The sequence below is a fragment of the Mustela putorius genome, unplaced genomic scaffold (assembly GCF_011764305.1).
Source record: "Mustela putorius furo isolate JIRA1106 unplaced genomic scaffold, ASM1176430v1.1 tig00003867_pilon_pilon_pilon, whole genome shotgun sequence".
Taxonomy (NCBI): domain Eukaryota; kingdom Metazoa; phylum Chordata; class Mammalia; order Carnivora; family Mustelidae; genus Mustela; species Mustela putorius.
In genome coordinates, this window is record NW_025422019.1 from 1,330,043 (window position 1) to 1,356,209 (window position 26,167).

General features: G+C 35.3%; 1 protein-coding gene across 1 annotated transcript in view; it reads left to right on the plus strand.

The window, feature by feature from the left end:
* The window catches only part of MAP3K2 (mitogen-activated protein kinase kinase kinase 2), an 85,214-nt gene that overhangs the window by 38,898 nt on the left and 20,149 nt on the right, over positions 1–26,167 (plus strand). Inside the window, exons 2-13 of the mRNA XM_045066531.1 lie at positions 5,630–5,698; positions 7,525–7,643; positions 8,290–8,330; positions 9,632–9,731; positions 15,560–15,673; positions 16,046–16,133; positions 19,734–19,864; positions 20,666–20,745; positions 22,260–22,327; positions 22,918–23,010; positions 23,817–24,023; positions 25,980–26,128. Coding sequence (XP_044922466.1) covers positions 5,695–5,698; positions 7,525–7,643; positions 8,290–8,330; positions 9,632–9,731; positions 15,560–15,673; positions 16,046–16,133; positions 19,734–19,864; positions 20,666–20,745; positions 22,260–22,327; positions 22,918–23,010; positions 23,817–24,023; positions 25,980–26,128 — 1,194 coding nt within the window. The 5' untranslated portion in view covers positions 5,630–5,694. The remainder of the gene's footprint in view (positions 1–5,629; positions 5,699–7,524; positions 7,644–8,289; positions 8,331–9,631; positions 9,732–15,559; positions 15,674–16,045; positions 16,134–19,733; positions 19,865–20,665; positions 20,746–22,259; positions 22,328–22,917; positions 23,011–23,816; positions 24,024–25,979; positions 26,129–26,167) is intronic.

A 26,167-nucleotide genomic window follows, 5' to 3' on the forward strand; every position in this document is an offset into this window, starting at 1 on the left:
ATATTTGTATGCTGAACCTGCTTTGCTTTTGTGGGATATATCCCACATATTCATAGTGTATAATCTCTTTTTTTTTTCACCTTCTAGATTTGGTTTTTCTAGGTTTTGTTGAGGACTTTTATATTTATATTCACTTGAGTATCTAGTTTTCTTGTAATGTTTTTGTCTGGTTTAGTTATCAGAGTAATACTTGGTTTCGCTACTCTTTCTCTCTCATTTAATAACTAGTAGTAATTTTTCCTTAAATGTTTTAAGGCATCTGGTTTTGACTTCTATTTGCAGAAAGTTTTTCATTTCTAAATCAATCTCATTAGTTTTTATATTGAATTCTGATTTCTAAATTTCTTATTGAGTTAATTTTGGTAGTTTCTAATAATTTGTCTATTTCATCCAGGTGATCTAATTCATTGGAAATATAGTTCATAGTATTTCCTTATTTTTATTTCTGTAAGGTTGATAGTAATGCTGTCTTTAATTCCTGAGCTTAGTTATTTGTATCTTTTCTCTTTTTTCCTTGCTTAATGTAGCTAAAAGTTTGTTAATTTTCTCTTTGTAGAAAACCAATGCTTTGTCTCATTGATTTTAAAAATTTATATTGTGTTTTTATTTCCTAGTTTATTTCCACTCTAATCCTTATTGTTTCCTTCCTTCTGCTTACTTTGGGTTTACAGTGCTCTTCTTTTTCCAGGGTCTTAAGGTAGGTGTTTAGATTACTGATTTAAGGTCCTTGATTGAAGGCTCCTGCTTGCATGGTATCTTTTTTCATCCTTTTACTTTCATTCTGTTTTGCCTTTGAATCTGAAGAGTGTGTCTGTTGTAGACAGCATATGGTTGGATCAGTGCTTTTTAGTCTGTTGTGCTAATCTCTATTCCTTAAGTGGTTTGTTCATTCCACTTATGTAATTATACATGGGTAGAATTACATCTACTTTATATTTGTGTTTTATGTGTGTTAGGTCTTTGTTTCTCATTTTTCTGTTATTGCTTTCTTTTGTGTTAGATATTTTCTTGTATGCTAATTTATTTCTTCTGTTCCTTTTGCATCTTTTTTCTAGAATTGACTTGGGATTAAAATTAATAACTTAAAACAGTGTAGTTTGGGTTGATACCAACTTAATTATAGTGGTATACATACACTTTTTAATGTAATTCCATTCTCCTTTTTGCTGTCGTTATACAAATTATATTATTACATATTATGTGCACAGCAAAACACTTTATATTATTGCTCTATGCAGTTTAAAAAAAAACCTGTGTATATCTTATTGTTGCTTGTGTAGAAGAGAATTAACATAGTGGGCCTCACTGTGTATCCTTAGAATGAACTGCTCTAAGAGGTCCACCCTTGGTTAGCATCTGAGAATTTACCAGGGTCCACAACTGCCTAAATGATAATAATGATTCACCGTGCCTAAGCTCCTTCTACAAACAATATAGTTTTTGCTGAACACCTGCTTTTCTTCTGGGAGTTAGGGATTTTGGTATGTGCTAGGCAGAGGATACCTATTGATCAGCTCCTAATAAGACCCTTGGTGCTGAGTCTCTAATCTTTCCTGATTGGTGATGTTTTACATGTGTTGTCATAACTCACGGCTGGGTGGAGGGCAAGAGGAATCGTGTCCTATGTGACTATTAAAAAAAGATCCTTAAGAGCTAGCCCTAACCTTCCCTGGACTTTGTCCCATGTGCTTTTTCCCTTTGCTGATTTTGCCCTCTATCTTTTTGGCATAATAAATTACAGCTTGTTAGTGTGAACTGTATTGCTGAGTCAGTTGAGTTCTCTGGCAAGTCATAGAAACTGGGTGTGGTCTTAAGTACTCGCTCCATACTCCTGTAACAGATTACCACAAATTTGGTGGCTTAAAACAACCCAAGTTTATTGTCTTAAATTTTTGGAAGTCAGAAGTCTGAAATGAGTCTCACTGGGCTAAAAATCAAGGTGTCAGCATTGCCAGACTCTGCCAGACTCCTTCTGGAGGCTAAAGGGGAAAAATCCATTTTTCTTGCCTTTCTCACTTTCTAGCAGTTGCCTGTATTCTTTAGCTCATGGCTATCCTGGTCCATCTTCAAAGCCAACAGTGACAGGTCAAGCCTTTACTATGCAGCATCACTCTGATGCTTTCCTGCTTATTCCTTTATTTATAAGGATCCTTGTGATTATGTTAGGTCTGACCCCAGTAATCCAGGATAATTCTCTCATCTTAAATTTGTTAATGTATCATATCTTCAAAGATCCTTTTGCCATGTAAGGTAATATATTTGCAAAGGTTCTAGGAAATGGGATATGGACATCTTTGGGGTGGACCATTTTTGTACCTATTACATTCACATATAGAAGAAATGAAAAGAAACAAACATTTTTGTGTTTTTGTTTTTTTTTAAGATTTTATTTATTTATTTGACAGAGATTACAAGTAGGCAGAGAGGCAGGCAGAGAGAGAGAGACAGCAGGCTCCCGGCTGAGCAGAGAGCCTGATGCGGGGCTCGATACCAGGACCCTGGGATCATGACGTGAGCCAAAGGCAGAGGCTTTAACCCACTGAGCCACCCAGGAGCCCCTTTGCGGTCTTTTTTTATCTTTAGATATGTAATTAATTACCATTACTTTCTGCATGTGGATTGGGTTTGCCATCCAGTGTCCTTTATATTTTAGCCTGACGAACTCTTTTTGTATTTCTTATAGTGCAGGTCTAGTTGTAATGAATTCTCTGTGTTTGTTTGTGTAGGAATGTCTTAATTTTTTTTCTGTTTTGCAGGATGGTTTTGTTGGATATAGAATTTTTGATTGGTAGTTTTTATTTTTTTCTTTCAGTACTCTGAATGTTACCCAGTGCTCTCTGCCTTCTTATGTTATCAACAAAAATCATTTAAGCATCCCTGGTAAATGATGAGTTCCTACTTTATTGCTGCTCTTAGATTCCTTATCTTTTAACGGTTTGAGTGTGATGCATCTAGGTGTAGATCACTTTGGTTTTTATCCTTTTTATAGTTTGTTGGACTTCTTGGATGTGTAAGTTGTTTTTTATCATATTTAGAAAGTTTTTCACTTTTATAAAAATATTCTTTCTGCACCTTTCTCTTTCTCCTCTTTTGGGATTCCCATTATGCATAAGTTGGTGTGCGTAATGGTTTCAGATATTATGTTTTCCAACTGAAATTTCTGTCTGGTTTCTTTTTAAAGTTTTTGGGTTTTTATTGATATTCTTTGTGATGAGTCATCATTCTCATACATTCCTTAGTTCTTTGAACATATTTAAAATAGTTGATTTATTTATTTTATTAAAATTTTTAAAAAAATTTTTATTTATTTTTTAAATTTCTTTTCAGTGTTCCAGAATTCATTGTTTATGCACCACACCCAGTGCTCCATGCAATATGTGCCCTCCATAACACCCACCACCAGGTTCACCCAACCTCCCCTCCAAAACCCTCAGTTCCTCAGAGTCCACAGTCTCTCATGGTTTGTCTCCCCCTCCAATTTCCCCCAGCTCCCTTCTCCTCTCTCTCTCTGTGTTAAAATTTTTAAAACATTTTTAAAGATTTTATTTATTTATTTGACACAGAGAGAAAGATCACACAAGTAGGCAGAGAAGGGGAAGCAGGCTCCCTGCTGAGCAGAGAGCCCAATGCGGGGCTTAATCCCAGAATCCTGAGACCATGACCTGAGCGGAAGGCAGAGGCTTAACCCACTGAGCCACCCAGGCCCCCATAAAATATCTGATTTAATCTCTCTGTCTAGGTAGTTCAACATTTGGGCTCCCCTTACAGTCAATTTCTGCTCATCCCTCCCCCACTCCAGTGTATGGGTCATATTATATTTATATATCTCAGAATTTTTTCTGAAGAAAAAAAAAAGTATGCCACCTCTGGAAATCAGATTCTTCTCCAACTCCAGTATGTTTTAATTGTTCTTACTTTTTAGTGACTTTTGGGCACTAATTGTTTAACGTTTGTATTTTGTGTTGTATGTGGTCACTGAAGTTAGTTTAGTTGTTAGGTGGAAGCCTAGGGCCGTCTTTGGCCTTTCTTTATTTTGCAACAGTTCTGGGCATATATGTGACTTTGAGTCCCAGGAATCTGTTGGAGCTATTCAGAGTTCCTTTCTGAAATCTCATTCCTCAACTTGGCTAAAACCTATTGTTTGCCCCAACAGTTCTCCCCTCTCTCAGACCGTTTAGATATGCAGCAATTCTTTTTACATTTCATCAAAACCTCCAAGCTCTTTGCACTGGAAGAACTTTAGTCAAGTTAAATAAATTCTGCCTTTCAAGTTGGGTCTATTGAACAACCACTCGATAGGTTATATGGCATTTATTTTTGGAATCAGACTTTGAAGAAGTTCCAATTCCATTCTGCCCTCTCCAGTGGTAGTCAGGCTGCTTATTTTCACAATTACTGTAGACTGTTGGTTTACATTGCTATTTTTTTTTTAAAGATTTTATTTGTTTATTTGACAGAAATCACAAGTAGATGGAGAGGCAGGCAGAGAGAGAGAGAGAGGGAAGCAGGCTCCCTGCTGAGCAGAGAGCCCGATGCGGGACTCGATCCCAGGACCCTGAGATCATGACCTGAGCCGAAGGCAGCGGCTTAACCCACTGAGCCACCCAGGCGTCCCTACATTGCTATTTTTGAGCCAGGGGTAAGGGTGGGAGATACAAATAGGGACGGTTAGAGGCTCTCTTTTTACTAAGATTGTTAAATGCTGCTCAGATTGCTACAAGCCTTTTGGGTAGTTCCAGAGTTCTGAAAAAGTTGATTCTGACATTTTTTTTCTTTCTTGGAAGAGAATTTTTGTAGATATTTACTATATTTTTAATGTTCTCCTTTTTTGTCTTTAAAGGTAATGACCTTTTCTACTCATTTTATATCTGCCCTGTAGGAATTTATGGGGCTATTACTAAGATTTTTGACCTTGCTGGGATGCCTGAGTGGTTTAGTTGAGCGTCCAACTCTTGGTTTTGGCCCAGGTTGTCATCTCATGGGTTATGAGAGCAAGTCTCAAGTCGGGCTTTGCACTCAGCGCAGAGTCTGCCTGAGATTCTTTCCACCTCTTCCTCTTCTCCTCCCCTGCTCTTTCTCTCTCCCAAATAAATAAATAAAACCTTTTAATAAAAAAGAAAAGATTTTCGACTTTGGGCAAGTGGAAGAAAAAAAGATTTTTGACTTTGAAAAATTCTGTTGTTTTTTCTAGCTTAGACAGGAGCCTGAAAAATATTGAGTTAAATTTAATATGGACTATGATAATGATCCTTAGTTCATTCTCAATAATTATCTTGCAAAAATAAAGCACCTTTCCCCAGTAAAATATATAAAGTATTAATACTGTATTTTTCTCGTTAGTGTTATTTATTCTGACTTTTTTAAAAAAAGATTTTTATCTACTTATTTGACAGACAGAGATCACAAGTAGGCAGAGAGGCAGGCAGAGAGAAGGGAAGGGAAGGAGGCTCCCTGCCAAGCAGAGAGCCCGATGCGGGACTCAATCCCAGGGCCCTGGGATCATGACCGGAGCTGAAGGCAGAGGCTTTTAACCCACTGAGCCACCCAGGCACACCTTATTCTGATTATTTTGTGTGTGGCTGCCTCTTCTATTTCTATTACTAATGTGTTCATCCTTTTTCCTCCTCAGGAAGTAAAGAATGCTGATGGAAGAACCATTTTCTTAATTTTCAAATTGTTGAGCTGGTTGCCGTGATGGGTGAGTTCAAACCAAAAGCAACTTTTGTCTGTAATTAAGGGATAAAATGGGGAAGAAAAATTTTTCTCTGTGTGCATGAAGAACACTTTTATAAAGAAGTTTTATGATGTAGACTTGTATAATGTTTTGTATTTATTTACTTAATAGATTTTTGATTAAAACACTTTTTGAGTTACAGATTTGGAATGACCATGTCATGCAGGATATCCTAATAGGGACATTCAAAATAAACTGCTAAAATAGATTGGGACTTACTTAGATTCTGATGTCCAGAGAGAATACTAGATGAAGAAACCTGACTTTTTTTTTTTTTAAGATTTATTTATTTATTTATTTGACAGATCACAAGTAGGCAGAGAGGCAGGCAGAGAGAGAGAGAGAGGAGGAGGAGGAAGCAGGCTCCCTGCTGAGCAGAGAGCCTGATATGGGGCTTGATCCCAGGACTCTGGGATCATGATCTGAGCTGAAGGCAGAGGCTTTAACCCACTGAGCCACCCAGGTGCCCCAGAAACCTGACTTTTAAATTGCCCTTCATTTGTATGTCATCTCACTAAGAAATTACTTTTATTCAAATGGTCCTCTTTACTCTTTTATTAACATCTATAATAGAAAAAATGTACTCATTTTTTTAAAATAAGGAAATTAGCATATATAAATGTGATAAGAGATTTAAGCCAGGCATGAACTTTTCCAGAGTGCATGTAATTATTATTACTTGGAGATTCATGCTTAAGAAATTTATATATTTGGAAGAAATTTAAAGTTCATGGTTCATGATCCTTTCACTCAGTTTTAGGGGTTCACCACTTAAGGATTCACCACATTTTTTCTAAGGAATACATTTTTCTTACATTATTACCATTTAAGTTGTTAATGGCTGAGATCATTAAATAGTCTGTTAAATGTTTGTAGTCTTGTTGAACTTCATGGTGAGGAAATTCAGGAAAACACTTCCAAATATCATTAGGTCATTATCCACAGATAAAGCTTTTTGTTTCTCCCTTGAAGTACTGATGAAAAACTCTAAAAGGAATTTGTACTTTGAACATAAATGCCAAATAATGATGAAAGTCTTTTATTTTTCCCCCACCCAACTTGCTTTAATTAAAATTTTAGGTGTTCTACTTATTTGTTTTTTTTAAAGATTTTATTTATTTATTTGACAGACAGAGATCACAAGTAGGCAGAGAGGCAGGCAGAGAGAGAGGAGGAAGCAGGCTCCCTGCTGAGCAGAGCGCCCGATATGTGGCTCGATCCCAGGACCCTGGGATCATGACCCGAGCCGAAGGCAGCGGCCTTAACCCACTGAGCCACCCAGGCGACCCTCTACTGATGTTTTATTTAGGAGTCATAGAAAGTAATTTGTTATGATGGGACTGTTTTGACACTATACTCGGATGTTACATTGTTAGAAGAATCAGAATGGCTTTATCTTGCCTGTAAATGTTACACCTAGTGTGAAACTAGTACTTGAGTCTAGGGCAGTTTTAATGTTATTTGTCTTCAGTTTTTTTTTTTTTTTTTTTTTTTTTTTATTTTTTTTTTTTTTTTTTAATTTTTAATTTTTATAAACATATATTTTTATCCCCAGGGGTACAGGTCTGTGAATCACCAGGTTTACACACTTCACAGTCTTCAGTTTTTAAATTAAAATTTTATTTCACCAAAATATCAGTGTAGGCATTCAAAATGTCCTAGATGCATTTTTTTTGTGTTAAATTAATGCATTTTGCATTAAATTTCATGATCAATTTTGTGTTTGATATCTATGATAAATAAATATTGAAATTACAATCCTGTGTATATATTACTTTTAAAATACTCAGATGATCAGCAAGCTTTGAACTCAATCATGCAAGATTTGGCTGTTCTTCATAAAGCCAGTCGACCAGCATTATCTTTACAGGAAACCAGAAAAACAAAAGCTTCATCACCAAAAAAGCAGGTATTTGTTTTAATATTTTAATAAATACATATTGTTGTTAAATGAGTTATTTGTCATGAATATCCCGGTCTTAGAGAGGGTTTGTTAAAGTGTCTTCTCGTTTACACTTTTAAGTCAAATATTTTGTTGTTTGTCATACATTTTTTTTTTCCAAATGGGTGTACTAGAGTATCATTTAACGTGGTAATTGCTCTCTAATGATGATATTTCATCCATTCTTAAAGCATTTAAGATAAGCAAATTGTTTTTATTTTAAAATAGTGTATTGTATTTATAAATGAGCATTATTTTGATTTTTATAAATAAAATTTGTTTGGGATGTTCAACACAAAAAGTGAGAGTATAGTATTCTATATTTCCCTTTAACAGACTAGCAAGTGTCTCATACCCTTGGTGCTAACACCAAGAGATTGTGGTATTCTTTGCTTTCAGCCCAGATTCAACAGCACCGTTCTCAGGTCGGCTCTTTTGTGGACACAATCAGTTAATTGGAGTTCACACTGAAAATGAAACATCCTTTCCCCCTCCTCTATTTTAAATGAGTGACAAAGGTGGGGGGCAGGAAAGGGGTGACTAAGAAAAAAAATGACCTAGAAATTCTAGAAATATTATCTGATCTCAGAAATGATTTATCGTTTCATTATAGAATGATGTTCGAGTCAAATTTGAACATAGAGGGGAAAAAAGGTAAGGAAAGAAACATTACATCTTAGTTTATTGATTTAATCAAATGAGTCATAATTAAAGCCATTAAGGGTTTTTTTCTGGACTTTAGTGGAGGTTCATGGCTTACAAATTGAGAGTGGAATAGTCCTTGGTAATGTATAACATGCACTTAGACTTCAAATAGAATCTCTCAGAATTTAGGTTAAACATTAGAAATGATTAATGTTTTTATTTTAAGAAATAAAAAAGGTCATTGTATAATGCAGCCTTTAAATATTAGCATTCCTTTTATTTTTACTTGGAGGAAATTAAATATATTTCTCCTCATTGTAATTGTATAATTCCTTCAGATATATAGAATTTATGTACATGGAGTTAACATTCATAATTTTGTTTGAGAGACCTCAATCATATGATATGTATTTAATTAGTAACTTTGAGAAAGAGAGTTGGAATGATGGCTATAAATTAATCAGCAAAGGTATAAGCCTAGCCTTCTACTGGGTATCTCTATCTCAGTGTAGTGGTGGTGGGCGGTGGTGGTAATTGACAACAAAATTGCTAACAAAGTTTAGTAGGAGTTAAAGAAGATGGGATTTCATTTCTGTTATTAGTGTCTCATTAAATTCATTTAATGAAAGAGCTATCCATTTTAAGGACTTTAAAAAGGCTCATAAGTCCTATAACCTGAAGAAGTAAATGTGCTTTACACAGAATTGTCTACAAAAATGGGTTATACCAGATATTCCATCCTGTTTCCCCCTATTTATTGTTCTTTTATGGATATTTCCTCAGTTCTTTTCCATTTACTGAGCACTGTTTATTAAGTATTCTAAGTACTGGTCCGTGAAAGAATAAAGACTAAAACAGACATGGTCCTTCCCCCTTACAGAGTTTACAGTCTGGTATAGAAATCTCTGAGCTTAGCTGCATGCCTCCCATGGGCAGTACAGGCCAGTCCTTTACTACATAGGAAGGAAATATTAGAATTTAAAATTTTTAAATACTTATTTGGGGGATATACTTACATGATATATAGGTGATCAAAAATGTTGAGTTGATAAGGATACAGAAATCAAAATTTAAATCCCTAAGGATAAACTTCATTCTTTTTAACCATTTCATTGCGTTCCATTATGTAGAAGTCACATAGTTTAATTTTAATCATTTTCTTCATTGAACATTTTACAATTGCTTTTTTAATATTCATAAAGCAGTTTCAGACTTTATTTTGTATTTCTCTACCAAAGAGATAACTGTTTTAAATATGTTACTTAACTATGCCTAAGAAAATTAATTATCTTAAAATTCTGTCTGTATAGAATCCTTCAATTCCCCAGACCAGTTAAACTGGAAGATCTGAGATCTAAGGCTAAAATTGCCTTTGGACAGTCTATGGATCTCCATTATACCAATAATGAGGTAAACTTGTACAGTTTAACTTTCAGTTGCTCTTATTTTGGGAAGTAGTATGTTCATTTAAGAGACTTTTTTTTTTTTTAAGATTTTTTATGTATTTATTTGACAGAGATCACAAGTAGGCAGAGAGATGAGAGAGAGGAGGAAGCAGGCTCCCCACCGAGCAGTGAGCCTGATGCGGGGCTTGATCCCAGGACCCTGGGATCATGACCTGAGCTGAAGGCAGAGGCTTTAACCCACTGAGCCACCCAGGTGACCCTAAGAGACTGTGTTAGGAATATTTATTTAGGGACTGATAAGATTATGGGATGTTAGAGAAATAAAATATTATAAGTAAATTTGTGCATTTTAACTAATTGAATTTTTTTTTTTTACATTGTGTAAGGCATTTAAAGATGCTACTCTGCAAGTAATTGAATGAGAATATATTGAAGCAGGAAACATATGTATTATTTAGAAGTTTGCTGCTGGGGCATCTGGGTGGCTCAGTTAGTTAAGTGCCCAACACTTGATTTTGGCTCAGGTTGTGATTTCAGGATTGTGAGATCAAGCCCCAAGTCTGGCTCTCTGTTTGGTGCGGAGTCTGCTAGAGATTCTCTCACTCTCTCTGCTCCTCCCCAGGTTTCTCTCTCAATAAATAATTAAAATCTTAAAAAAAAAAAGTTTACTGCTTATCTATGTTTTATTATCACTGTGTATACTTTTTGGTGAATTGTCTTTTTTTCTTATACTCTCCACTCGGCTATAGAGACAATAGAGCTTTAGTAGTCAGATAAGTTAAAACTTTAAAAGGATTATTTTTGTGTTAGTTAGGACATGATTAGATCATTATGTTTATGTTTGTGAGTCAATACATGTGATCTTAAGGGCTTGCTCTGGCATTGAGGAGCTCTGTGTTCTGGAAAATCCACTTTTGTACTTTCTGTGAAACTCAGATTGGATTAGGTAATCTCTGAGGTTTCTTTCAGATCCTATGAGATCTCAAGATCTTGAATCTTAAAATTTTCAGGGACCCAATTTGGTTGATCGGTTAATTTGTTGTTTTCCTCAGAAAATATTTGTTGAATTTGACAGGCATAATACTATGATTTATGAATTGCAGCTCTTCATGGAGTTTATAGACTTGTGGTAGAAGCAGACAAATAATGAGTTATTCAAATACATGATATTCTTTGAAGGCCATTATAAAATACTGTGAACGTGAAAAAGAATAAAGGCAAGGCAAGTAGGTGTTCTGTTTAGATAGTACTAAGAACTGAGGTGGTAATATTTAATTACTGAGACTTGAGGTATGAAATGCCAAACTTGGAAATAGTTTGAGGGGAAGAACATTCCTGGTAGAAAGAGCAGCTGAGAAAATTGCCAACAGAGATACCAAGATAGAAAAAACTACTATGTTTTAGGAATAGAAAAAGTGCCAATGGGAATGGAGTAATGGTAGAGAGCTTAGTAAAAATTAACTTGAGGAAACATGTGAAAGTGCTTTGCAAATGTTCAAGAATTGTGCAAATAAAATATTTTCTAATATTAGCTTTTTTTTTTTTAAGATTTTTATTTATTTATTTGACAGAGATCACAAGTAGGCAGAGAGGCAGGCAGAGAGAGAGGAAGGGAAGCAAGCTCCCTGCCGAGCAGAGAGCCCAATGTGGGGCTCGATCCCAGGACCCTGGGATCATGACCTGAGATGAAGGCAGAGGTTTTAACCCACTGAGCCACCCAGGTGCCCCTAATATTAGCTTTTCAAATGAGTTATTATTTAAAGCAAAAGTATGCTAATTGGTTTTCTAAAGAAACCACTTACAGATGAAAGCAGAAAATATTTTTTTTTTAAAGATTTTATTTATTTATTTGACAGACAGAGATCACAAGTAGGCAGAGAGGCAGGCAGAGAGAGAGGAGGAAGCATGCTCCCTGCAGAGCAGAGAGCCCGATGCGGGGCTCGATCCCAGGACCCTGGGATCATGACCTGAGCTGAAGGCAGAGGCTTCAACCCACTGAGCTACCCAGACACCCCCAGAAAATATTTTGATAAAGTAAAAATCTATATTCAAACAAACAATATCCTTGAACAAAGTGATGAGTATCATATTACAGTAATACCTTAAAATTTCAATTTTCAAATACTTTTTGTGTTTTCAGTTAGCCATGAATACCTCTTGTTGCCTGGCCCTATGTTGGCACTTACTATTTCTGTGTGCTGGCCTTATTTCCAACTGCCAGCCCCTGAGACTGAAGGCTATTTAGAGATATAGCTGTAGGGTCTACGCAAAAGTACATGTTGGGGTGTTGGGGAGGTGATGGGAGAATGACACTCAAGAATGGGGTGAGGGGTGGGGATGGATGGGTTCCACTTAACCACAGTGGTAACTTGCTGGATAACACACCCTATATGGGCCTCCTTCCCTGACTTCCCCATTCCCCTATCAGTGTTTCCTAGAATATTTTACTGTGTAAACAGGCTTGAATTTGATTTCTTTATTTCATGGTATGATTTTAGGGGAACCAGATTATATTTTTCTTTTTGTTTGGTCTAAAATTATATCATGGGAAACTTTAAAATGTCAAGATATATTAAGACTATAATATTGTATTGATCTACCAGTCTAATAGGTTTATCAAGAAAAATGTGATTAGTTTGACATAATTTGTTCATATTGTATCTGTTCTAGCTCCTAGAATTGTTGTTTCTTTTTTTTCCTTCCAGTTTGTTTCAAATAATTTTTTCTTGAGTTTTATTGAGGATTGACATCAAGCTAACTAATCTGTAGTTTGAGGAGCCTTCTTCTATTTTCTAAAAAATTGGAAAATTTCTCCATTTTCAGTTTTTTTTTCTCATGCTTTCTGAAGAATTTCTGGTCAGTGGTTCTGCCATTCTGTATGAGTGGCCTCTTGGCAGAAATGTATTAGTAGAGACATTAGGGTAAGATTACATTGTTTAAAAATTTCTTTCAATTAAGAGATTCTGTGAGACTGACTTCTGTAAGTTAACCATGACAAACTCCATGTATGTCTTTCAACGCTGAGGGACTTATAAAGTCTTGGTTTTGTGGACCTGTGAACAAGCAAAAAGCTCATTTATACTGCTTGTTATCCCAGTTCTGTAGCTGTTTTTTCCTAGTATAGCATAAATCCCTGTGTTCTGAAATAACTATTATTCTGTAAACTTGTAGCTTGCCAGAATTGAAACAGTGTGAAAATGTAAGCTGGGATTGGTTGGATTTGTTAGTTGGGCTTCTCTTTATTTAGTAGTGTCGAGGGAGAGAGAGAGAGAAAGAGTGAGTGTGAGTGTGTGTGTGGTGTTCGGGCAAGGTAATTGGATTTTCTAAGATCATTCCCATTTTATTTTATTTTTTAAAGATTTATTTATTTGACAGAGAGAAATCACAAGTAGACGGAGAGGCAGGCAGAGAGAGAGGGGGGGGGGGGAACAGGCTCCCTGGGGAGCAGAGAGCCTGATGTGGGACTCAATCCCAGGACCCTGAGATCATGACTCGAGCCGAAGGCAGCAGCTTAACCCACTGAGCCACCCAGGCGTCCCGATCATTCCCATTTTAGATGGTTAGAGTTGAGGGAAACCTCTTTATGGGCTATTACCATGTTTCACTATGTAAAATCACATAAACAAATCTCTTCTTTCAAATTTAGGTTCTATTTAGTGGCTTTTGGGACTCAATTTTTAGTTTCCAGAAAGGGTTTATATTAACGGACAATATATCAATGTTAAGGTAGAGGGAAATAGATTTCAAGAATGGGGCTGGAATGAATTCACTAAGCAAGAAAACATGTGACTTATTTAATGTAATTTAGAGAAGCTGGGACTTGTTCGTAACTCTTAGTCCTCATTGTAAAATTGATAATAGGTGACCTTAGAACGTCTAAGGGATCACATCAGAACCATAGGTGGTAGTCCAAGAAACCAATCCGCATACTCCTCCAGATTGCCAAGATATCACATTAACAAACTGAAGAAGAACAGAATCGTTTATGTTACTGTGATTTAAACTAGTGTCTTTCCCGTAAGTAAAGTATCTTGGAAAAGTAAACAATCCAATTATTAATGAATATGTAGTTAAAGTAAATAGTCGGGTTTTCCCCTTAAATGAAAAACTGGGAAAAAAATCTTCATTGCTTTAAAATGTTTTCTAGTGCTTAAAATATAATTAAAAAGAATACTAAAGATGGGAACAGGGTATATTATTATGGTTCATAATTGATAGGAAAATGAAAGGATATTCTTTTTCCTTTTATGTTTACTCTGTGAACCAGTTATTATTTTTCTATTATTAATTATATATTATTATATTTTTATTATTATTGTCTCTATTATTTTCTATTTGAGAAAAATTCTCAAAGAGGAAAAAAAGGCCTGGTTAGTGGGTAAATTGGAATAGTACAAAATGACTAAAGTAGCTAAAAAAAGAAATTGGGAATATAATTTCATGTACACATTAAGTAAATTTAAGTGGATTGCATAATAGAACTCACATTAGTCCAGAATTCACATTATTTGTATTTGACAGCCTTTATTAAAATAAGAGTTATTTTCCATAAAGAAATCAGCAGAGAATGCATACCGTGTCAGCTAATAGGTTTGATTACAGATGAAGCTTTTACCTTATGACATCCATTAAACAAAACAGTATTCACCAAGTGTTTGCTCTTTGCCATGTTCTGTGTCACTTATTAGTGTCCTTGTCCTAAAGGAATTTATACTGTTAAGGCCCCAAACTAACTAGGCCTTTACATTTGTGAAAGGCTTCTATACTGTACTTAAATAGAGCTGGGCAGCAGGTATGGTATATGTTCATTTTTATTCTGTCCATCCTTCAATGAGATGGAATATACAGTTGAAGATTATTGATAGTTGTCTTTAGGAACTAAGTTTACATTTTTTAAAAAAAAGTTTTAATTCTTAAGTTGTGTAAGCATGCTTTTTCATAGACTTCTCAGGTGCTTTTGTCCTTTATTTTAAAGATTTATTTATTTTAGTGAGAAAGTGAATATGTGTGCATGTGAGCGGGGGAAGGGGGGCAAAATGGGGAGAGGGAAAGAGAATCCCCAAGCAGATTCCCTGCTGAGTGTGGAACCTGACATGGGACTTGATCCCAGGACCCTGAGATCATTACCTGAGCTGAAATCAGGAGTCTGGTGCTTAACCCACTGAGCCACCTAGGCACCTTGCTTTTGTCCTTTATAACATCTGACCCATTAGAGAACTAGTGAAAGCACATACCCATATTTAGGGTTTACTTTGGATGGCTGGCCCATTTAGCTTATCTGTTTAGAGTTTAATGGTCAAGTCACCAGAGTCAGATATGAGAGCCCCAAGTGGACTGTAGATTGCAGATACATTGATAGTGGCCCCCTCCATGGCAACCCTATAGATTCATTGTATTTGTGATGTTGATAAGTACTGTAATTGAGAATGCAAATTCATAGTTGCTATAGGGAGAAATGTGAGATTAATCAGTGCAGATGAAAGATAGTTCTTTTATTTTATATAGTTTTTCCTGCGTGTTCTTTAATGCTGTTTTGGAATGCAGCCTTATGGGAATATCATTAAAAATTAATCTTTAAATGTGTTTTCTAGAATTTAATTAATAAAGCAAAAAAAGTTTTTTTTGTCCTTATTCGGTCTATGATTTTAGTGGGATTTAGGATGGGAAGAGTGAAATAATCTAAATACCTTTATTCATTCAGAATTTCATTACACTGACAATTCACAGAGCCAGGGTATTTTGAAATTTGTAATTCCATGGTAACAGAGATGCTCCTGAAAGGACTTGACCTGGTGGGGTAGTTGTATGATAAATTATGTTCCTTTTGTTTAGTTGGTAATTCCATTAACTACCCAAGATGACTTGGACAAAGCTGTGGAACTGCTGGATCGTAGTATTCATATGAAGAGCCTCAAGATATTACTTGTAATAAACGGAAGTGCACAGGTATGAATTGATATTTCTTTCAGTAAGGATTATAGCATTAATGCCTGTGAAAGTCAGTTTATGAAACATAGTTACATTCTATAATCATTGATTCTTTTTAAGTATAATGAAATACTGAATTGCTATAGCTTATCCTTGCTCCTCAAAACCAAGTAGGCAGAATTATAAATACGTATAATATACGTCACATCTGGAACTAATAGAAATACTAAAAATTTAGGAAGGATTATGCTGCAATTAAAATTTCAGAGAATAGATTTGGTAAGACCTATAAATAATACAGAATATCTGGGTTGTATTTGGTAGGGGAAAGGATTCTGTTTGAAGCCCCAAAAGGGAAGAATAGCATTAATCATCCTTTTTCCTTTGTAGGCTACTAATTTAGAACCATTGCCATCACTAGAAGATTTAGATAACACAGTATTTGGAGCAGAGAGGAAAAAGCGACTTTCTATAATAGGTAAGAATGCTATTGTCTGAACCATAAAATGGGCAGTTTCTCAATTTCTTCTCCATCCTTTAATGTACGTAACACCTAAACATAACCATGATAAATAGCAGCTTACCTCTGTATTCTAATTTTTCTAAACTGTGTTCTAGTTTCTGATGTTCCTTGAAAAGTTATATCAAGTGTTACAAGATTAGCAGTCTCCAACTTAAATATTTGTTTTCTTTATGTACTTAGGGTATTTTAATATTTAAAAATCCAAGTAAAACCTCAAAGAGGTTTTATTTTTTTATTATTTTTTTTTTTAAAGATTTTATCCATTCATTTGATAGAGATCACAAGTAGACGGAGAGGCAGGCAGAGAGAGAGAGAGAGAGGGAAGCAGGCTCCCTGCCGAGAGAGAGCCCGATGCGGAACTCGATCCCAGGACCCTGAGATCATGACCTTAGCCGAAGGCAGTGGCCTAACCCACTGAGCCACCCAGGCGCCCCTCAAAGAAGTTTTAATTACACAAATAAACTGGAGGGAAGAAATTAAAAGAAGTAATTCTAATATACTGAAATTAATGGATGGACCAAGTTCATAAGTCTTTCTCTAAGTTTTAGTCATTGCAGTCCTATCAGAATGAATTGCTGAGAATTTCCAGATTATTGCTTTATTAGTATTCAGTATTCATCATTAATAATAGATCGTTAAGATTAAGCATGTAGTATACAAAGAAACAATGGATTTTCTGTATTGTCAGTTTTGAAGGAGGTCTAGTAGAGAGGTGTGGTCAAGGCAGAGGAGCTCTAAACTCCCTAGTTCTGTGTATCTTCTTCAGTTAGTATAAAACCTTAATTATCTGCATTTTTTATGTTAAAAGTATTACATTGCTCAAAAACCACTGGTGTAAATGTTTTTTTAACAGATAGGGCAGTGAGTGTGATCATTTAAGACAGCATGAAAACAAATGTGTGGGATGGATTTGAAAGGGAAAAGTAGAAGAGGAGGTGAAACAGGTAAGAGGGAGAAAGCAGAAGAGGGGGCAGAATAAGAGATGTGGTTGGGAATCCAAGACTAGTAACAGAAGAGGATTGTTAATAACAAAAGAAAAGATTAAATTGGTGTATGGGACCCTCCAAAATCCGTTATTCATCTTCTGTTCCTTTCTAATAGGTGTGAGGTGATATCTCATTGTGGCTTGATTTGCATTTCCCTGATGATGAGTGATGTTGAGCATCTTTTCTTGTGTCTTTTGGTAAAGAAAATGAAATGCGATGAAATTGGAAGAAAAGCTAATTTGAAAAGATATATGCATCCCTGTATTTATTTTAGCATTATATATAAGCCAAGATATGGATACAACCTAAGTGTCCATTGATAAATGAATAAAGATGTGGTGTGTGTGTATATATATACATATATATATATACACATGCTATATTACTGGGTCATAAAAAAATGAGACCATCCCATTTGTGGCAAAACAGATGGACCTAGTGGGTATTATGCCAAGTGAAATAAGTCAGAGAAACACATATACCATTTGATTTCACTTACATGTTGAGTCTAAAAAACAAAACAAATGAATTAACAAGCGAAAAACCAGACTATTAGAGAGAACAAATGAGCATTTATCAGGGGAATGGAGAGTTGGGCAAAATAGGTGAAGGGGATTAAGAGGTACAAACTTCCAGTTATAAAATGAGTCACGGAGGTGAAAAGCACAATGTAGGAAATATAGTCAATACTATTGTAATAACATGGTGATAGATGCCAACTACACTTAACCAGTGGCGAGCATTAAAATTGTCAGATCACTATGTTGTATACCTTAAAGCTGTTTTAGCATTGTATATCAACTAGACTTGGGTAAAAATAAAATAAATAAATGAAAAGAAAGATGGGTTATCAAGTAAGGAGATGAAGAAACTTTCTTCACAGTTTTTCTTCCCTTTCTCCTTTTAGGAATGAGTATATTGATCTTCTTTTATAACCAAGGGTATATGGAAGGAATAAAAATACTAGGGACAGTGTGATCATAGGTGTTACAAGGCTTAAGTTAACCTCTGGCTCAGAGTTGAGTTCCTAATTTCAGAATCAAGTAGAAAGTTATGTTTTCTGTGCACATTCCTTGGCAATCATTTTGTTCTCCTTCTCTCTATCTCCTCCTCGCTAACAAATCCTGACATATACTTACAGTGACCACTTTTTATAAGGCAAAGCCTTTTTGCTTTAAACCTGACCAAAACTTAAATGCTCATATAACTTTCTTGTATCTTTAGTAGTTTAATTTCAAAATATTCAGAGAAAAGGGGAGAGTTGTTAATAAACATAGTATTATTTCTATAAAATCAGGTAAAAATAAAGTGGATTATTGTCTCATAAGAAATTATATGATTTGTTAGATGAATACATTAGATTTTCTCATTTTCAGAACTGTGAAGAAATTTAAATGCCAGGAATATGGCTTATCATAAAACTCAATTTTAAAGTATCCCAGAATAAAAGCCAGAATTCCAATTTGAAAATACTCTAACAGGGCCTAAGGAATTTAAGAGTAATCTCACTTTAGGTTTCTGTGGGGTTTTTTTTTTTAATTTTTTTTAATTTTTTATTTTTTATAAACATATATTTTTATCCCCAGGGGAGGTTTCTGTGGGTTTTAAAAAAAAAATTTTTTTTATTCTGTTCAGCTAACCAACATACAATACATCTTTAGTTTTTGATGTAGTGTTTAGTGATTCGTTAGTTGTTTATACACTTTAGGTTTCTAAAGATTAAGGAAAGGGAACAGGAAGAGCATCATGGGCCAAATATGCAGAGCATATGTTCAGTATGAGTGATTTTACCACCATAATACCCTTGCAAAGGAGGATTTAGTCTTTTTTGTTTGTTTAACCGAAGTGCTGGCTTTATGTATTTTTTAATCTATTTTTTAAATTAAAGTATGATTAACATAAAGTGTTATGTTAGTTTCAGGTGTACAATTTAGTGATTCAACAGTTCTGTACATTTCTCAGTGCTCATCAAGATGAGCATACTCTTAATTCCCCTCACCTGTTTCACCTATCCCTACACCCACCTTCCCTTTGGCAACCACCAGTTTGTTCTGTAAGAGAACTTGTGTCTTTAGTCTTGTGTTGACAGCTGAGGAAATGGGTTGGTGGGGATTGGGCAACTTTACCAAAGACATACAGTTGGTGAATAACTAGAACTGAGATTTAAACAGGTCTAAAGCCCACATTTTTTCTACTACATTATGATGCTTTCCATAAATCCCGTTAAAGGGTAACATATATCTAGGTACAAATGACCCTTGGAAGTTCAGAAGCAGTGGCATCTTTAAAATCTTTATTATAATATCAGCCCCGTTAGAGGAATATACCATCTAATAAGTATAAATAAATATTACAGTGAGGTTAATTATTATAGTAGGGTGGAAATTTTAAAAGGTATAAATACATTTGCAGATTTATAGAAATGTTTGGATAAGTTTTAATAAAAACTGAATTTTAGTGGCTAAAATTATTGGTACTGCAGTCCAGAAATCTTGTGTGCATATTTAATTGAAACAAAACTTAGTTCCCAGTTGATATTTATAAAACTGTATAATTTTTTTCCTTTGAGGTCCCACTAGTAGAGATAGAAGCTCCCCACCCCCAGGATACATTCCAGATGAATTACACCAGGTTGCCCGGAATGGGTCATTCACCAGTATCAACAGTGAAGGAGAGTTCATTCCAGAGAGTATGGACCAAGTAAGCAAAAGTTGGATGACATTTTTCATTTCACTTAAAGGGATGTTGTCAGGATTTGTGTGATTTGGTTGGTATTTTGTATGTGTGTGAGTGTGTGATCTTCTCTCCCATCCCATATCTTCCCTCTTAAGTGAACAAAATAGTAAAACACATAGGAAAATGCCAACTAAGTTACATGAGCCTGTGAGCATTCATGTATAAAAAAAGCTAGAATAAGGCTGGTTTTCTTACTCTACTCATCTATAAATAAATGAAAGCATTTGTTTGTAATGTGGGGTTAGCATTCAGATTTTTGACATTTGAAAGATCCAGTAAACTGCAGATATTTAATTTTGTGAAGCTTAGGTTTGTCAACTTTGTAAAACATTTTTAAGTATTATGTAGTAGTCATGGTGTCATTATTCTCAGTTTGAGTGGGGCTGTTCAGTGTTCAGTGAGCAAAGTTATGTGAAATCTTTTAGCTTTTAATTATTTAGCTAATAGTCTATAGAAAAAATATTTTTCTCTTAGGAAATTTTGCAGTTACCTACCTATAAGGGATCACTTTTTAAAACATTAAAAAATTAGTAACTCAGGGGGAGGTGACTGCTATTGGATAGGGGGTCTTTTGGGTACTGAAAGTGTTTTCAGATACTGGTGAGAGTTGCACAGCTCGCAGTATACTAAAAACCACTAAATTGTGCACTTTAAATGGGTGAATTTTATGTTATATGAATTATATCACAATAAAGCTGTTTAAAAGAAACTGGTAACTTCTGGTTATATCACATTGAATCATGGAGGAACTCTTTATTTTTTTAGATGCTGGACCCATTGTCTTTAAGCAGTCCTGAAAATTCTGGCTCAGGAAGTTGTCCATCACTTGATAGTCCTTTGGATGGGTAATATTGATTGTAGTTTTTATTTTTTACTGTATACGGGTAAACGTGTATATATAATATGTGAGGAATGTAATTGATACTTGTTCTATACTTAGGGCAAATGAATTTTTTCACAGTTTGGACAAATCCCTTAACCTTCTGGGACTCAGTATCTTTATTAGGTAAAATGAAAACTTGATTATAATGAGTATTTCTGCTTACCATAATTCTATGTTTGAAGCTAAATGCAAACTTAGAATTTATGGAGTTTACTTTTAAAAATCCGTTGGTGGGATGCCTGGGTGGTGCAGTTGGTTGAGCTTCCAATTCTTGATTTGGCTCAGGTTATCTGTTACCCACCCCCACCTTTTCCATGTGTGCATGTGCACATGTGCATACTCTCTCTCAAATAAATTAAAAAAAAAATACTTTGAGTTTTGGAGGTTTCTTGAGTTGTTTCACCTGTTCATAATTTCATTCATTCTGGGACCAAATTAGTAGCTTACTTTCTTGGTAGTTGTGGCCCAGTATGTTGGCTGTCATTTAAAACTTAAGTACTTTGTGAAATAGCTGTTCAGAATTATAACCTGGGTGAAGTTACAACTATGAATTTTTTGTTACAGGTGTTCCTCCTCTCCTGGTATCAATAAACAGTGTTTACATGCAGCACACAGAGTCCATAAAAATCTTTACTTATTTGCTCTCCTCTGGGATTTCTTTTTGGAGCAAATTCTGAAAATATAACTAATATTTTATGGGAATACACATTTAATTTTCTTTCACCTGTGCATGTGAAACCTTTGTCTGTGCCCCTGTCTACCTCAAGATAGATACTGCAACATTTAAGAAATTCAGGAAAATAATGTAAAGCTGTATATTGAGCACTTAATATTTTAAAGACACTGTCCTTAGCACCATGCATCATACATACCCACTTGATGAGTTGGAAATTATTATCTTGTTTTTATAGATATGGTAAGTCTTAGTAAGTTGATAGGTATTCCAAGGCTGCAACTGCTAGTTAAGTGGTAGAACTGTTTTGAAACACAGGTGTTTGCCAGCAACCATAATTCCAAAACTTATATTTTTACTGCTGTGCCCTATGGGTTAATTTTAAAAGCCAGGCTTTTGCCTCCATGCACCAAATAAGTGTTAAAAAAGAAGTCTCTTGGGACGCCTGGGTGGCTCAGTTGGTTAAGCAGCTGCCTTCGGCTCAGGTCATGATCCCAGCGTCCTGGGATCGAGTCCCACATCGGGCTCCTTGCTCAGCAGGGAGCCTGCTTCTCCCTCTGCCTCTGTCTGCCATTCTGTCTGCCTGTGCTCACTCTCTCCCCCTCTCTCCCTCTGATAAATAAATAAAAAATCTTAAAAAAAAAAAAAGTCTCTTTTTCTCAGTTAACATTTCAAACTGAGCTCCTTTATTCTTATGTGTATGTTTATAGGTATAATTTCCACACATACATACAGATACTGATATTTTAAATGTCTTATTTACATACTTTCTGTTCATTTAATGTGACATTTTTTATTTTTAGAGAGAGCTATCCAAAATCACGAATGCCTAGGGCACAGAGCTACCCAGATAATCATCAGGAATTTTCAGGTTAGACTATCCATATTCTGTGTGTTTAAATATTTATGTCATTAGGGGCGCCTGGGTGGCTCAGTGGGTTGGGCCTCTGCCTTGGGCTCAGGTCATGATCAAAGGTGCTGGGATCAAGCCCCATGTCGGGCTCTCTGCTCAGTGGGGAGCCTGCTTCCTCCTCTCTCTCTGCCTGCCTCTCTGCCTCCTTGTGATCTCTCTCTGTCCAATAACAAATAAAATCTTTAAAAAATATATATATTTATGTCATTAAACAATGCTTTGGCTGGGAGGAAGAGGGGAATTTAAAAAAAAAAATTAAAAATGTGTAAATGTGTTTTTTATTTAAAACTAGAGATACTGGGGGCACCTGGGTGGCTAAGTGGTGAAGCCTCTGCCTTTGGCTTGGGTCATGATCCCAGAGCCCTGGGATTGAGCCCCGAATTGGGCTCTCTCTCTGCTTAGTGGGGAGCCTGCTTCCCTTCTCTCTCTCTGCCTTCCTCTCTGCCTACTTGTGATCTCTGTCTGTCAAATAAATAAATAAAATCTTTAAAAAAATTAGAGATATTGGACTTTTTAAATTAACATATAACTTTCTTATGTTTCAATAGACTATGATAACCCTATCTTTGAGAAATTTGGAAAAGGAGGAACATACCCAAGAAGGTATCATGTTTCATATCACCATCAAGATTATAATGATGGTAAGTTTCTGGCAATTAGACCACAAGACTAATTGTGACTCAAAATAAAATTAAAGACTCAAAAATAATATTGAAATTTTAAAATACCATAAACCATTAGAAATAAATTTGTTCCTAAATCATTTAGTTTTCTGTTGAAAACAGTTTTTTAAAGGAATTAGGTAACTAAAACTATAATAACGTCTTAGGTTTAGGCCACCTTATCTCATAATACTTACCTTTCCCTTAAAAGAAAAGGTATAATTAAAAATGATATTAACTAGAAAATTACTCCTTGATGATGAAATTCATACTTGCTTTGTACTTTCAAGGAAAAAAAATGCTACCTATAAATTTTCTCATTTTCTTACAATTGGAAATAAGAATAAAGTAGATTTTTTTCTTCTTTTTGTACAGAAGTAAGGGAGAGCAATGATTTTATGAATGCATGTGTATGTTTTAACAAAAGAGATTGTTTGAATTTATATTCAGATCCTGTTTTTCCCCACTTTTCATTTCTGCTTTGTTGTTGTTGTTGTTCCTTACCTTTTCTCTTCCTTATACCTTGTATTTTCATTTTTGACTTCATGATTCAGTGTTAAGGATATTTTCCTTGACCTTTAAAAGAAAAATACTACTCTTTCTCTTTTTTTTTAATACTCTTCTTAAGTTTAAAACATGTAATCAAATAAGCATTGCTAGTTCTATTTCTTAGCCTTGTCAAGTCTAGTCACAAGACAGACATTTGTACCTTATTGTACAAATTTTAAATACATTCAGTTAGAACATGAGTAAAATTGTAAGATAATTATATTTTGATTTTGTAGGTCGTAAAACTTTTCCAAGAGCTAGAAGGACCCAAGGGACCAGCTTCCGGTCTCCTGTGAGTTTCAGTCCTACTGATCACTCTTTAAGTACTAGCAGTGGAAGCAGTATCTTTACCCCAGAGTATGATGATAGTCGAATAAGAAGAAGGGGAAGTGACATAGACAATCCTACTTTGACTGTAATGGACATCAGCCCACCCAGCCGCTGTAAGTAATAGAAATTGGCACAGTGAATGTTTAGTAGAACTTCCGCAGAACTTTATAGTATTAAAAACAATAAATACCAAATCAGTGTCAGGGTGAGGCACACTTCTCAAAAAAGATAAAAAGCATGTTTCTAAAGTTGGTTGGAATATCAGGTATAAAAGCACAGTATTACTGCTAATTACTTTAGCTGATTCTTTTCTCTTTTGTTAGTAAAATTGTTACCAACTTGTCATTTATTTAAATATGACCATTAAGATGTAATCTACTGGGGAGAATGGTGTGTAGAGAAATGATTATAGTACAGTATTTAATCTAGATCTTAAATGTGAGTAGGATTCACCAGTTCAGGAGGTAATATCTGCAGGAAGACATGCCATGTTCTGAGAATGGGGAATAGTTCATTTTTGGCTAAAGTGGAGAATATCTTACGAAACAATAGGAAAAGGACTACGATGGTAATTAAGGCCAGATTATGGAGTATTTGGACTTTATCATGTAAGTAGTGCATACCAAGATTTGTGCTCAAAGGTATTTATTGCAGCAATATTTGCATACTTCACATTCATCCCTTTTGTGCTAGTCTTGTCATATTTGACTTTTACATTTGTGACCTTGCTTTAGACAGCTATTTTTGGAAGTAATTAAAAATAAGAGGGGCGCCTGGGTGGCTCAGTAGGTTAATGCCTCTGCCTTCAGCTCAGGTCATGATCTCAGGTTCCTGGAATTGAGCCCCGCATCGGGCTCTCTGCTCAGCAGGAAGCCTGCTTTCTCCTCTCTCTCTGTCTGCCTCTCTGTCTACTTGTGATTTCTGTCTGTCAAATATATAAATAAAATCTTTTAAATTAAAAAAAAAATTAAGAGAAGAACATTATTTCTGTAAAGATGTGATGTAAAGATGTGATGTAAAGAACATCACTTTATTTCTGTAGACCCAGGAGTTTATAGATAATAAATTATGTAGATCCGGGATTTTACCAGGTATCAAATTCTTAAAAGAATTGCCTTTAACCTTTCTTGTGATTTGTGAATTGCCTTTAACCTTTCTCTGCTGGTAATGAATTCTTTCAGCTTTCATTTGTTTGAAAAAGGTCTTTTTCTCCTTTATTCCTGAAAGATTTTTTTTTTTTTTTCTGGGTATAGAATGCTGGGCAGGTTTTTTTTTTTCCTGTTAGCACTTTAAAGCTATTTCTCCATTTTCTTCTGGCTTGTATGCTTTTTGAGGAAAGGTCTGCTGTAATTCTTATCTTTATTCTTCTGTATTTATTTATAATTTATGTACGTATATTTATGTGTGTATGTATTTTTCTTTATTCTCCCCTCTGGCTGCTTTCAAGATTTTCTCTTGTTAGAATGAGAATGATACTCTTTCCAGCTTTCTGCATTGTAAGCAGATGGAAAAATAACTACAAACATTGCTGCAGTAAAGATTAGAAATAGTGCATCTGACAATCAGTGGTATTCTGGATTGAGTGAAAGATGCTATTACATTTTTTTTTTAAAGATTTTATTTATTTATTTGACAGAGATCACAAGTAGGCAGAGAGGCAGCCAGAGAAAGAGAGGAGGAAGCAGGCTCCCCGCGGAGCAGAGAGCCCAATGTGGGGCTGGATCCCAGGACCCTGGGATCCTGACCTGAGCCGAAGGCAGAGGCTTCAACCCACTGAGCCACCCAGGCACCCCTGCTATTACATTTTTAATTGTGGGAGGAATATAATCTCATTGGAAAAAATAAGACATGGGGATATATGAACTTGTTGGTGCTTCAAACTCTCAGAAAATTGACTAAGGCAAAAAATTTTCAAAGTGATGATCATTGTGAATTAGAATGATCATGATTTTCCCTTATTATGTCTAAGCTTATTCAGTTAAGGATATCAGTAATGCAGTTATTCATTTAGTCCTTAACCATTTGTGTGTCGTCTGGCTGTTTCATTTTAAGATGATGTTCTTTTTTAGCGCCTCGTGCTCCAACCAACTGGAGATTGGGCAAACTGCTTGGCCAGGGAGCCTTTGGCAGGGTCTACCTCTGTTATGATGTTGATACAGGGAGAGAATTGGCAGTTAAACAAGTTCAGTTTGACCCTGATAGCCCTGAGACCAGCAAGGTAAGAATCACTGCACAAGCTGCTTTGTCACATTTACAA